This window comes from Carettochelys insculpta, chromosome 21 (genome assembly GCF_033958435.1).
Source record: "Carettochelys insculpta isolate YL-2023 chromosome 21, ASM3395843v1, whole genome shotgun sequence".
Lineage (NCBI taxonomy): Eukaryota > Metazoa > Chordata > Testudines > Carettochelyidae > Carettochelys > Carettochelys insculpta.
Genome location: NC_134157.1, coordinates 18,785,489 through 18,798,017, shown reverse-complemented (window position 1 = coordinate 18,798,017; position 12,529 = coordinate 18,785,489). Strand labels below are relative to the sequence as shown.

At 54.5% G+C, this 12,529-nt stretch overlaps 1 protein-coding gene across 3 annotated transcripts in view; it reads left to right on the top strand.

Moving 5' to 3' along the window:
• EGFL7 (EGF like domain multiple 7) overlaps window positions 1-11,729 on the top strand; it is a 33,205-nt gene extending 21,476 nt beyond the window's left edge. For 2 of the 3 annotated variants that reach the window (XM_075015113.1, XM_075015114.1), the window contains 5 exons: window positions 1,458-1,553; window positions 3,858-4,037; window positions 7,358-7,425; window positions 7,812-7,974; window positions 10,662-11,729. In XM_075015113.1, the coding sequence (XP_074871214.1) occupies window positions 1,458-1,553; window positions 3,858-4,037; window positions 7,358-7,425; window positions 7,812-7,974; window positions 10,662-10,684 (530 nt within the window). In that variant the 3' untranslated portion in view covers window positions 10,685-11,729. The remainder of the gene's footprint in view (window positions 1-1,457; window positions 1,554-3,857; window positions 4,038-7,357; window positions 7,426-7,811; window positions 7,975-10,661) is intronic. The other variant, XM_075015115.1, reaches the window with a different exon arrangement.
• The last annotated feature ends 800 nt before the right edge of the window (window positions 11,730-12,529 follow it).

Sequence of the window (12,529 nt, the reverse complement as noted above, 5' to 3'; positions counted from 1 at the left end):
GAGCTGCTGCTGCTGCTGCTGCTGTTGCAGACGGGGCAGGGAGCAGGAGGAAAGAAGAGCAAAACTCTCAGGACATCTTCCTCTTTCCAGGGGTGAGAGGGGTTAAGCTGCCAAGGAAAGGCTGTTTGTGGAGCTAGCGGACATCGGCGGAAAGGCAGGCGCTTCTGCTTTCCAGGCACTGCCTCAGTGACACTCTAGACTCTATCCTAGAGCTGTTGCTTCATTTGATGAGCTCCTGGAGTTACTGCAGGTTGAGCCTCTCCAGTTCAGCACTGTCTCGTCTGACAACATCCATAATCTGGAATGATTTTAGTTATCCGGAGGTCCACTTACTATGGGTGTGGCCACGTTTCCCACAGTTCCATAAAGTTTATTTACAGTCACTAGTCCAGACTGCCAGCGTGCTGTGCTGTTATATAGCTGTGCTTTACCTCTGTCTTCGAAGGCAGGGCTGAGCAAACCTTTTGTGTCAGGCCTCATTTTTCATCCCTGCAGTTAGCAGGGCCCCCTTCAACCTGTTGTATGTAATCCAAACGGATGGAAAGTTGAAGTTCATATTAAAACAAACAAACACCTTTCAGCACATGCAAGAGAAAGCAAGTCTGTAGGACGTAAAAACTTCATTCATCAGTAGATAAATGTGAACACACAGGACATAAAAGCAGTCACCTATTTCAACATATTTAATCAGATGGATGAACCTGAGACCCAGCCACTGATTATGCTGTGCCCAGCTTATTAAATTTCACACCCCCGACTTTGCACACCCCTGTTCGAAGAGCCTGCTAAGCAGCAGGAGTGGTGATGATGCTGTCAGACAATATCAACGTCCTGTGGTTGGGCAAAGTCTCTGGTTTGGCACCGGTCAGGTCCCGAGGGTGCCGGACTCAAGAGATTCCACCTGTAGAGGTGCCTTATGAAAACACTGTGCTTCTGGGGCCAGATCCTCCTTTCTGCTCTGCTCGAGGAGCTCTGACCAGCCCAGGACAAACAGTGAGCCTCTTCCTTCCGCTGGGAGCGGCTCTTTGCACACATGGTCTCTGGTTGCTTGACCATGGGAGTGATGCATTCACAGCCTGCACCCTCTGCGAGTCCCTGTGGTGTATTGCACCACCTGGCTCCTGCAGAACTTTTGGCCTTGCTGGAAGTTCCACTTAGGGAGTGTAATACAGATCCGATTCACATGGAAACTGTTGCATTGGTGGGGTGGGGTCCTCTGCCTGACATTAATGGAGCTATGGGTCTCAATGCCAAGCAAGGATCCAGCCCTGTTTTCGCTCCTTTTTAACGTTCTCCTGCATTTGGCGGGGATGGAATGCAGAAGGCCCCTGCCTGGGTACTAAAATCTCCCAGACACCAGGAATTTGCGATGGTGGGTACACGGACGCGTCTGCATGTGTCAGGAGACCCAGACATTTGCCCTGGCAACACCGTGACCATGCACTGTTGTTTTACAGCAATTTGCAGGTTGCCTTGTCAACACGGCGGGAGCTGCTCAGCCCCAGACAGATGCACTTGCCCGTCAGGGTGGATGGGGAAATCGTGCCAGACAGGTAACAGCTCTGGATTCCCTGTTTTGCACACGAGCATCGGCTCTGGAGTGCCCTGCAATGCTGGGGGTGCAGGCAGGGAGGGGATAAGTCAGGTGACTTGTAAAAGGAGATTTGCAGTAGCTGACGATAATCTCTTGGATCAGCCAGTGGCACTGTGAAGGGGGTATAGGCCTAATGGTTTCCTCTGTCGGCTCCTGCGCTGTGCACCTCCAGGCTCAGGCCCCTTCCCCTTTGTCCAAGAGAGTAACTCCATGCTCTGTGAGCTGGAATAGATTCTTTATATGGCCCTGCCTGTAAAGGTGGGCCCAGCGCACGTGCCCACGCATGACGCCAGCAGTCAGCTGCATGGCGCCTCCATTATTCGCTTTGGGGTTCATGTCAGCACCTCAAATACCTCGGCACTGCCCTCTCAAGGAGTCAGTGCTGGACCCAAGGCGCATAATGAGCCGTCACGCATCTCCTGCCCCTTCCCTTGTGCCTTCACCTCAAACGCTTGTGCAAAACAACCTCCATGCTTCCCTGGCAGAGCTCGGGGGGGGCGCGATGGGAGATTTGGCCTTTGCCACTGGCTGACTTTGCTGCCTGTGAGAAGTTCAGCGGAGGGGACCGAGCACTGTTCAGTGCTCTGGCAGGCCACCAGGCGGGAAGCGGGGAGATGCAGCCGGCCAAAGGGACTGGCTGGCTTAACGCTGTTGCCCCAGCAGAGAGAGGTGGAGGTTAGCTTGTAGCTGCCAGACTGAGGTGAGGAGTTCAGCCTGCCCCATGGATTTAGAGGCGCTGCCTGGGGGACGTGCTCCAGGACTTCCCTCCATTGCCTGCCCCTGCCGCTCGTGCTCGGAGCTGCGACTGCACTCTGCTGAAAAGCCTCTGCTGGGGGGGGATGTGCCTGCGACTTGACAGGCTCCCAGCTGCATTACGCCCATTGAAAGTCCACCCCTCGATGCCCTTGGGAGGCCTCAGTTTGGGGCCCTCATGTACCATTCCTGGGTCACACATAGGCCTGCCCAGCCCAGCCCCACCACTGGGAATTGAAACCCATCGCAGCCTCCTGCGCAGGCGGTGTGCCAGGCAGTGTGTCTTTCGGGTGGCAGTCTCTCCGCCCTGGCAGAGACCCGCCCAAACTGCAGCTGGTGTGAAATCAGTCCCGGCTCCAGCGATGCCAACGGAGCGACGCTGTTATACCCCCCGAGTGCTGTGCGTTGCTGTCGCTGCTCCAGGCCAGCGCAGCTCAAGTAAATCTCACCATAGCGCAGGCAACGGCTCCTCAGCCCTCAATGCTGCATCTCTGCTCACTTCTGGCGGTGGAAGGCAGGACTAGCTACGGATTAGACCGGCATAAAACGCAGTCTGAATCAGAGGCCTGGTAGGTCAAGTGCATTGGTGGAGGCAGGTCCCCCTGGGGTGTAAATCACAGCTGTTAAAGCAGCCCTGATTTTCACCAGCATTGGTGCGTTGGTAAGCTCCCTGCATTCATGTGGCGTTGACACACTGGTTTAGGCAGCACTCCCAGGCACACTGTCGTGTCATGTTGGTGCCCAGCTCAGAGAGTGGACGTGATTCTCCTGGTGCCTAGAGCAGAAATGCCCAGGCCTGGGCGAGGCCCCGTCATGCTCATATCCCCTTGTGGGCCCGGCTCTAACAGTCCCTGCATGGGGTGAGGGCACTGGGCTTTACACACCCTGCGAGGGCTGATCACTTTGACCAGCTGAGCCCCAGAACCAGTACGACGACTTACACCCAAGCCAGGAACGTGTGGCTCCAGAGCTGGCATTTGGGACTGTTCAGAGCAGGGGCTTTGGTTTTGCCCTTCCTCAGGCACGCTGGGACTTGTGTGTCATAGGGTTGCTCCTCTTTTACCTGGGATAGCAAGAGTGGCCTAAAACGGGAGTCACACAGTGGAGAATTGGGACCACGACGTTTAACTCCTGCTAGAAGAGAGACCTGAGGTGGCTGCATGGACAGCAAAGGAGGCTCTTTACTGGGGTGCTGGGTACGGACAGACCCTGTGGGGTTCTCTCTAGCTCCCCAAGGAATCTGGCCTGCTGTCACCACACAGGTCTCCCAGCCTGTGGCCTGGATTCAGCACTCCCACAAAAGATGGCTGACAGCTCTGTGGTCGTAGCTGTCCCACCACTAACCCCCCCGGGCCATGGATGCGATTTTGCAAGGGGACCATGCAGAGCTTAGGGTTTGCACAGAGCCCTGGAGATTTAGCAGCTGACTTATGTCACCAGCTTAACACGGGCTGGTTCCCGCTGGCGCACATCAGCCCAAGCCTCTCCGAACCATCCCCTGTGCTTTCAGACGTGGATGAATGCACCGGCCGGAGCCACGGCTGCCACCAGCGTTGTGTCAACACACCTGGGAGCTATCGCTGTGCCTGTCAGGCAGGGCAGAGGCTCTCCGCTGATGGGAAATCATGCCACGCCCAGGACCCACCCCCTGAGACCCAGGCCTCTGCCACCCCTGCCCTCAACCGATCAGGTAACAGCCACGTCTGCGTGGATGGGAACTCTTCCTGGGCAGTGTAAGGCTGGGTTGAGTGTTAATTGCATGTCCGTAACTGGAGTGTGGGAGGCAGGGGGAGTAGAGCCGGGGGGCTGGGAGGCAGGATTCCTGGGTCAGGTTCTGAGGCCTGTCCTCGGTCAGTCAGCTGCCCTATGCCTGGCCCGTGACCTTGGGAGAACATCTTGGTGTGAGGTTTAAGTGACTCTTGGGTGAGACACCCAGCTGGTGAGACTTAGGGACACTGGAAGCCAGTTACAGCCAGGCCAGAAACTCAGCGGTCGCCGGAGCAACTCGACACACCGTCGTCTTTTCTCTGCGTGGGACTGCAGCGCCCCCAGGATGGGCACGGCGGCGACGCTGGTGCCGGCCCATTATTACTTTTGGTACGCGCTGTGACACTTCAAACTCGTACCGTGAGTAATAATGCGCTGCGGCCAGCACTGGCAACCGATCGGCTGTGGATGGGATCCCTCCTGCCCAGACCTTTCTGCTTTCCTGTCTGCAGAGCCACAGGGGCAGGACCCTTTCCCTCGCAGGGCCTTTCCCTCCTTGCTGGCTGCTACTCGCTCACTACAGACTGCTAATGGGTCATGCTTATTTTTAGTAGCCATCACGGCCAGGCCACAGGCAACAAGAATTCATGGGGGCCTGTGACTTTACGAGAAGTAAATGGGGAATGGAGCCCGGTAGCAGGAAGCAATGACAGCCTGAGCCCAGGGAGGGGAAATCCTGACTGGCTGAGCCCCCTTGCTGTGGGTGAGGAGCGGGGCACAGCCCTGTGATCAGGGAGAAGGTGCCGTTTTACTCTTCCCGTGGGGTAGCTACAGCCCCACTGAAGTCCATGGCATTGTGGCTGACTCCCCTCAGCTGTGGCACCAACCCGGTGTGGCTGCTGTCCGTGCTGGGGGACCGGTAGGACATACACTACAGCCTGGCACTGCCTAGCAACACCAGCTCCCCCCAGCAGGTGATGGGGGCGAGTCGTCTGGGTTTTGCTGCTGGCGCTCAGGCTGCGTCCAGCTCACTGCGGGAAAGCACAGTGCTACCCAGTGTCTGCAGGAGGACGCTCACTGGCATGGGACCTGGAGGTGCCCCCTTGCTGATGGGCCTTGCTACTGCCCACTCTTGTGGGCTGGGTGTCGGGGCCGGCCTGCTGTGCTGGACGAGCGGAGCGCTAGGGCCCGGTGCATTGCAAGCCCCGAAACTGCCCTTTGGGAACCTGCCAAAGCCAAGGCATGAAAACGAATCACTGTCAAATGCCTTTGGGACCTGGACCTCTCTGGCCAAGGCCCTTTCGGCTCATTAATAGCCTGGGGTGGAAGCCCAGGAGGCGGCTCCAGGGATCAATCAGTGTCGGGCAGCCCAGCATGCGAAGCGTTCGTCTTCTCTGCTCAGAACAAAGGCAGTTCCCCTGCTGTGCCCCCGCCCCCAGGCGCACATTTTGGGCCTATGCTTTGCTGCTCTGGGAAGGGCAGAGGCTGTTGCAGCATGTGGGGTAACCTGCCCGCAGGGTTATGGTCCCAGGCTGCGGCTTGGTCAGGTCTCCGTGGTCCAACGCCTCCTGATTTGTGACAGTGCAAAGACCACGTTCGCCAGCAAATACAGGCATGGCTTGTACACGTGGCTTGCTTGCCTGCTTTAGGCCAGAGCTGCGGTAGTGTTAGTGGCCGCCGCAGACCGACTGCCAGGGGACGGCAGGGGAGAGTCTGGTGTGGCGTAGTGCTGCAAAAACCCAAAGGGCCGCTCAGTGCTATGGAGGGCGGACTGTGTATGTTCCCCCACGGGGTTCCTGTATCACAAACCCCTCACAGGCGCATAGAGGGCACACGCTGTGGCAGGTGTGTGTGAATGAGACCGTGCCCTGCGGCCCAAGCAGATCCTGGAAACTGAGGCAGCGCGAACTAATAGCACAGAGCTCGTCGGGGTTGTCAGCCCGAGGGCAGAACGGTTTGGGAAGGAGAGCAGGTTAAGGAGCGCCCAGCAGGCAGTCACTGGGGGGCTCGCCTGCCAACGCTCATTACCTCAGAAATGAAGTTGAGTTTTTAAGGTGCTATGGGACTGCTTGGGTGTTTTTGGTGACGTGACTGAGCGCTACGTCTCTGCGGGCTGGCCTGCGTTTGCATAGCAATGGGCGGAAAAGGCTGCTACCCACCCCCTTTCCACAGCTTCTGGGTTAGCTTAGGCAGCAGGAAGCGCAGAGGGTGGGCCGCTGATAGACTTTTTGTGGGGATTTCTGACTAGCACATAGACTGGGCTAGAGGAAGCCTGCACTGTCACCACTTGTTTTCATTCCGGCAGCTGAGCCACGAACACCCCATGCAGCACCGTGGTCTCACCAAGCAGGCCAGCGCTCCACGTTTAGGGGGGACTGTGGCAGGGTCAGTCTCATTCCTAGGCCCCAGGTCCTCTGTTCAGTCCACTGGCCCCAACATGTGAACCCCGTTACTCTTGCTGGGGCAGGGGGCAGTCTGGGCGGGAGGGAACCTGGTCCCCACCCACTCATTCCAGGTTCCGGCACAGGACCCTGGATGGCCGCTACCCGTGAGCGCTGACTCCCTTCGCCCTGGCCGCTGCAGCGCCTCTCCCTGGGCCACTTCCCCGAACGATTCCCCCGGTACCTCCTTCCACTAGTGGTAGCCGTGGCAGCAAGTCCCCTCCTTTGTTTGGCTCCTCCAGCTGACCTGATCCTCACAGTATCTGATGCCACTACAGGCCCTCCCCTGGACTGGGGTAGCCCAGCCCCCCTGGGGTGCTGAGGCTCCTCTCCTCTTTTGTGGTCTCTGGTGTTCCTCTAAGTCGCCTTCCTTCTCCTCACTCACCTCCCAAACTCTCCTTAACCGCCCTCCCCAACCCTGCGTGGAGAAGGGCTTATAAAGGTAGCCCTGAGTAGGATCAGCTGGCCCTAATTGCTTTAGGGCAACCTACTCCTCAGCTGCTCCCGCTTTGATTGTCAGCTCCATCTCTGCTCTGTTTTCACTCCTGTCTTTTCCTCTCCTGGCCCCACCCTGCCACAGGGACAGAACACAAGCAGCTGGTTCCCCCCAGTCGGGCAGCCTCTGGGTTAACACTCCGGCTGCCGCCCACCCCCCCAATGCTGCCTCTTGTCCAGGTGGTCCCAGGCTGGTGGGAGATCCACTGGGGCTCAGTCCACACCGCCAGCCCTGTGCTGTTAGGGTGTTTGCAGGGCAGAGGTGGCAGCCCTGCCTGCGCCATCCCAGCCTGCTTCTGCAGAGGCTGGTTGAGGTGGTGGTGGGGATTTTCCTAACTCCTGCGGTGTTTGTGTCGATTGCTCCCAGCAGGCGCCTCCAGGGAGCTGAGGGAAGACATGCAAGCCCTCAGGAGCCGGGTGGAGGTGCTGGAGCAGGTGAGCTGCTGCCAGGGACACAGGCCACTGGGCATCAGCCTTAGTCCCATGCCCCTCTCATTAGGGCCACCGTGTTTGGCTCCGGTGCTTCCTGGCGCAGCAGGTCACAGCTTTGCCCCACGTCTATTTTTAATTGTGCCACCTACTCTAGTCTCACGCTCTGGGCTCAGCCAGCCCAGCTGCATGGCCCGGTGCCTGCAGCAAACACAGGAACAATCTGCTCGGGGAGAGCCCGAGTCACCCCCGGCTACCATTCCCCTCTGCCGCCACTGGAGGGGGTGGAGCCTGTGTGGCTTCTCCAAGCTGCAGGGCAAGGCACCCTGGGTGGTCTGAGTGTAACGTAGCGGGATGAACACTAACCGTCTCCTTTCCTTCTCTCCCTAAAGAAACTCCAGTTGGTGTTGGCTCCATTCCATAACCTCCTGCCATCGGCAGTGGAGGACACCAGCACAGATGCCAGCAGCCTGCTGCTCCACACCCTGCGGCAGCTGGACAGAATCGACTCCTTGAGCGAACAGATCTCCTTCCTGGAGGAGCGACTGGAGACGTGTAAGTGGCAGGAGGAGGTGGGCCAGGCGCAGCCAGGGGAAGCCCCTTGATTTGGGTCAGAGCTAGAGATTGTGCCAGCACATGCTCTTCTCTGCTGCACCTTTTGCTGTTTCAGTGACACCGCCATGGCCACCTGCTCCTGAATTCTTATCCCAGCTTGACCTTGTGGGAGCACGTTACCGCCTCTGCCTCTCAGAACCCTTTTACTTAAACAGGACAGTAATCGCCTGCACTTCGGGGGAGCACGCTGGGAATGTCACACCTGTTCATTAGCTGTACAGGCTCACTTCCAAAAGCCCCACGCCCACCCGGGGGAGCTGTGGGAGGAGGACAGAGACATGCTTGGATTCAGCCATTAAAAATGCACAAAACCTGGCCCTTTAAAGTGCAAAATGCCAGCTGGCTTCCCTTTTGTAAAGCGGACATGCCGCATGCATGCCGCCCAACTGCATCAGTGATGGCTTTGCCACAGTTCATCTGCTTCCACTCACTCCCAAACCAGCCGCACGTAATTAATAAAAGATGGTGGCAAACAGCCATTTCAAGGCTGTTTGGGTGGGTGCTGAATCAGATCCCTTTGTGCAGCATCCAAAGATCATAAACAGCAGCATGGGGAATTGCATTTTTTTGGGCAGCGGCAAGGGTACATATTATCTCAGCTCCTTTTCCTGCTGCTGCTGTTCAGGCTCCATGGGCGTCTACATCAGAAACTGCCTCTGACTCTGGGGTTTGTGGCTATAATGTCAGAACTGAATCATTAGCAAAACTCAATCCAAAAGTATGTTCAAGTAAGTCAGGTGAGTGCAGAACTAGTCAGATTCATGAGTACAAGGAACACTGTAAGCTTTCAGGAGCAACATGCACCAAACACATTTTCTCTCTGTGGTGCAGCAAATCAGTACTGTTTAGAAAAGGCCAAATCACACCACAACTTTGGACAAAAGCATTTGATGAAAACCTCAGCTACTGAAAAAATGTAACTGCTGAATAAAGACCATGCCTGGGGCTTAATTCCCCCCACAACGTTCATGGCAGCTGTAGTTATCCAGCTAATATCTCACCAAGCTGTATCAATTTCCATGATGGACATAAGTATCAACATAATGCTGGCTGTTAATTTCAGCATGAAGCCTCATGGAGGGTGGTGTTTTCACACAGCTGCATTAATTTCCATGTACAGAGCCCTCAGTGGAATGCTGTCACTTGTGCTAATATAATGTTTTATTTCCCATTACAATTTTAAGTGCTTTGTTTTAGTATGCAATTTGCCAGCCTTTTACAACGTGTGCATTTAATAGCCTGGTTTTCCATTAACTGCGTTTGATCAAACTTGAAAGGAAACCCAATCGTTTGGCTGCTCAGGACTGGTGTACAGCAACAACACAGCTTAATGCCTGATTAGCTATCCTGCCTCTAAATGGTAAAGAAAGGCCTACAATATACCTAGTCCCAATAGCTGTTGCTTATGGGGGTAAGAACACAGGGCCTACCAGAGAGAGGCAGTTTAGAACAGGAACCAGCTGAAAAGTTGCAGTGCTTTTTCTGGTATTTTCCCATCATTTAAGGTTGTTTCAGCAAAAGCATTACAGAAGCTGCTCTGTAGCATCATTATCAGAAACCAACTCAGTCTCACACATAGCCATTCTTATCACCAGCACAGCACAGGACAGGGGAGCTGTAAGCTGGAATATGTGTTACCTAGAAAGGTGGTGGAATCCCCATCCCTAGAGGTTTTTAAATTCAGGATTGACAAAGGCCTGGCTGGAATGATTTAGTTGGGTATGATCCTGATGGGATGACCTGATGTCTCTTCCAGCCCTAGGAATCTATGAATATTCCCACCCCACCTTGTGATGATGCTTGAAGTTCATACCAGCAACTAAAGTGGTGCCAGGCCACCTCCAGGCAGAAGGACATTTCTGCCCTTTTAAAATAAGAACTTTGAAAACATAAGATGGGAACAAAGACCCATCACATTACATTAAATAGTAATGAGGGTGCAAAACCTGAGACTGCAGTAAGTGTCTGGAATTTCCCCTCCATCCTCATTGAATAAGGTTGTTCTTTTTTTAAAAAAAGGCGGGGGGGGGGGGCACTGTTGCAGGCACAGTTTCATTTCTGCATGGTGCTGCAGATGAGGTACTTAGTGTAGTAAGAAATCACCAGTCACAGACAGGCACAAACAGCTGTTCTTGGTTTAGCATCAGGCCTGGCAAAGCTTGACAGCCCCACAGTACTGAGATAAGAGTGACCTTTGGCTACCTCTTTCATACTGTGTGCTGCAATTCTGAGCCCCCTGCAGTATGGGATAGAAGCATTAAAGGGGGAAATGCTTTGTGGAAGAGAGACCACTTTCAGCTAATATTAAGATTTTATGGGGCTGGTTTGTTTGTCTGTGGTTCAGCTGTTTAGCATTTGATGTTATTAGAAGTTTGGGTTTATATTCATTCCCACACTGTATCAGCCAGGATTCTACCCATTAATGCTTAGGACATCGACATTTAGGACTTGTTGCCTTTTAACAAAGAAACACCCTCAGCTTGAACATAAAATGTCAGCAGCTCAGACAATTTGAAAACTAAAGCCCAGTCCCACCCTCAGAAGTTAGATCAGATCAGGCCTAAGCCCTGGTGCTGGGACCCAGCCTGCCCCTACCTAATGCTGGCTTTGCAATGGTCTGCTTTCAGGTTCATGCAAGACCGAACATTAGTAAGAGGAGTGGCACTTCACTGGGGGAAGCAGTGCATGGATAACGCCCCCCCCCCAACCATTTCCTGTCTCAGCACCTCTTGATCCAGCCGGGCAGAAGAAAGTGTTAAACCTCTGAGTGTCTCCTACAACTCTGGCAGAAAGGCAAAAAATGAATCCACTTTACAAGCTGTCACCAAGAGTTTTGATTCTTAGAAAAACAGGATTGGGCCTTTCATAACAAAATAAATGCTGTGTGTCCATCCCTTGTCCTCATGGCATCTTCCAAGGGGTTGTCCAGCTGGCACAGCATCAGCCAGTACCACACAAGAGACTTGCAAAAGGGAAACCCTGCAGGGCTTAATTGTTGGCCCAGGACTTCACCTAACATACTGTCAGAAACAAATTCAACTGGAGTACAGCAGTATGGGATAAGCTGTGCAAGGAGAAGCTGGTTAGCTTAGAAGTCTGTTCTTAAGGAGGAAGAGCCCTTAGAAATCAGACCCCTCTATTCCTACCACGCCAGGGGGCAGTTTTGCCTAAGTCATTATTGCTTCACAGTTGGAGCAGGGGCTGGAGAGACAGGAACGTTGGATTCGGCTCCCAGGCTTTTGCACCATTCCTTTTCACTGGTGCCGGAACTCAAAAACAGATTCAAAATGGCCCAGGTCCAGTGTTGGCCCTTGGGCTTTCCTCATGAGAGGACTAAAATGCTAGTGGGTGGGAGAAGAGGGAAGAGAGAATCTTTTTGCATCTTAAAAATTAGCTTCATTCATACGCGATGCCTGGCCCACTTCCTGCTCTACATGATGAGGCAAACCAGCCCCTGGCCTGTTAGCCAGGAGGGGCAGAACCACTGTAGTTAAAGTAGGAATGGATGCACAGTGCTAGGGGCGAAGGCTGCAGCACTCCTGCTACTCCTTATGCTGGGGCAGGAAGGAGCCCACCAGTTCTAGAAAACTAAGCGAGTCTTCTATAGTACACCACTTCCCTGCCCGCAAGCAGCTGGAGTCTCAGCCAAGCCCCATACACTGGTGCAGAGTTTGCATTAAAAGTTATGTGCTGTACAGCTCGTGTGGCTTGTCGTTGGTTGGTTAATAAGAGGCACGTGACAGACTTGAGTCATCATGCGAAGGAGGCTCACTGCCCCTCAAATGTGAGATGGCATTAGTCTACCCCATCAGAACTTTGCTCAAGGAAGCGTTGCTCATTCCCGCCTACAGCCAGCCAATTACTGCAGAGGCAGGGAGGTTGGATGGAGACAGGGGCAGCTGCTGGTTGATTGAAATGCACATAGACCCAAGTCAGAAGAAGCAGGTGGAGACGTATCTCTGTCACCCCTGCCTGCACGAATACAGCCATAAGCCTGGCAAGGCAGGAGCACGTCCCCTTCATGACCAGCAGAGGGGAGTGGGGTTCAGCAGGAGGGTGGGGGTACAAACAGCTGCCCTCCTTAGGGGCATGGAATGGAAACCCTTGAGAGCTGGCAGCGGGTCTCCTGGAGAGCAGCCTGCTCCACCAGCCTAGTCAGCTGTCCTGGAGCCACAGTAGCAGAGGGGCAGGGCTGGTGAAAGAAGCTATTCAGGAGCAGGAAAGAGCTGCTGCTTCTCCTCCTATCTCCTGGTTCTGTATGGGGAGGAGGTGGCACATTCCCCAGGGCTAAGAGGACGCAGGAGCTCCCGTCACACACTTGGGTCGGTGTACTGCTTTGCCTACAAGCATTCCAATGACCAGCTTGTTACTATTTAGCCTATTCTCTTCCCTCCTGCCCCCCCACAAAAGAAAGCCACCAACCTTCCATGGATCTCCACAGACCCTGTTTGCAGCACAGGCTGGAATAGATTTTTGCATCCATGTAGGCTTCACA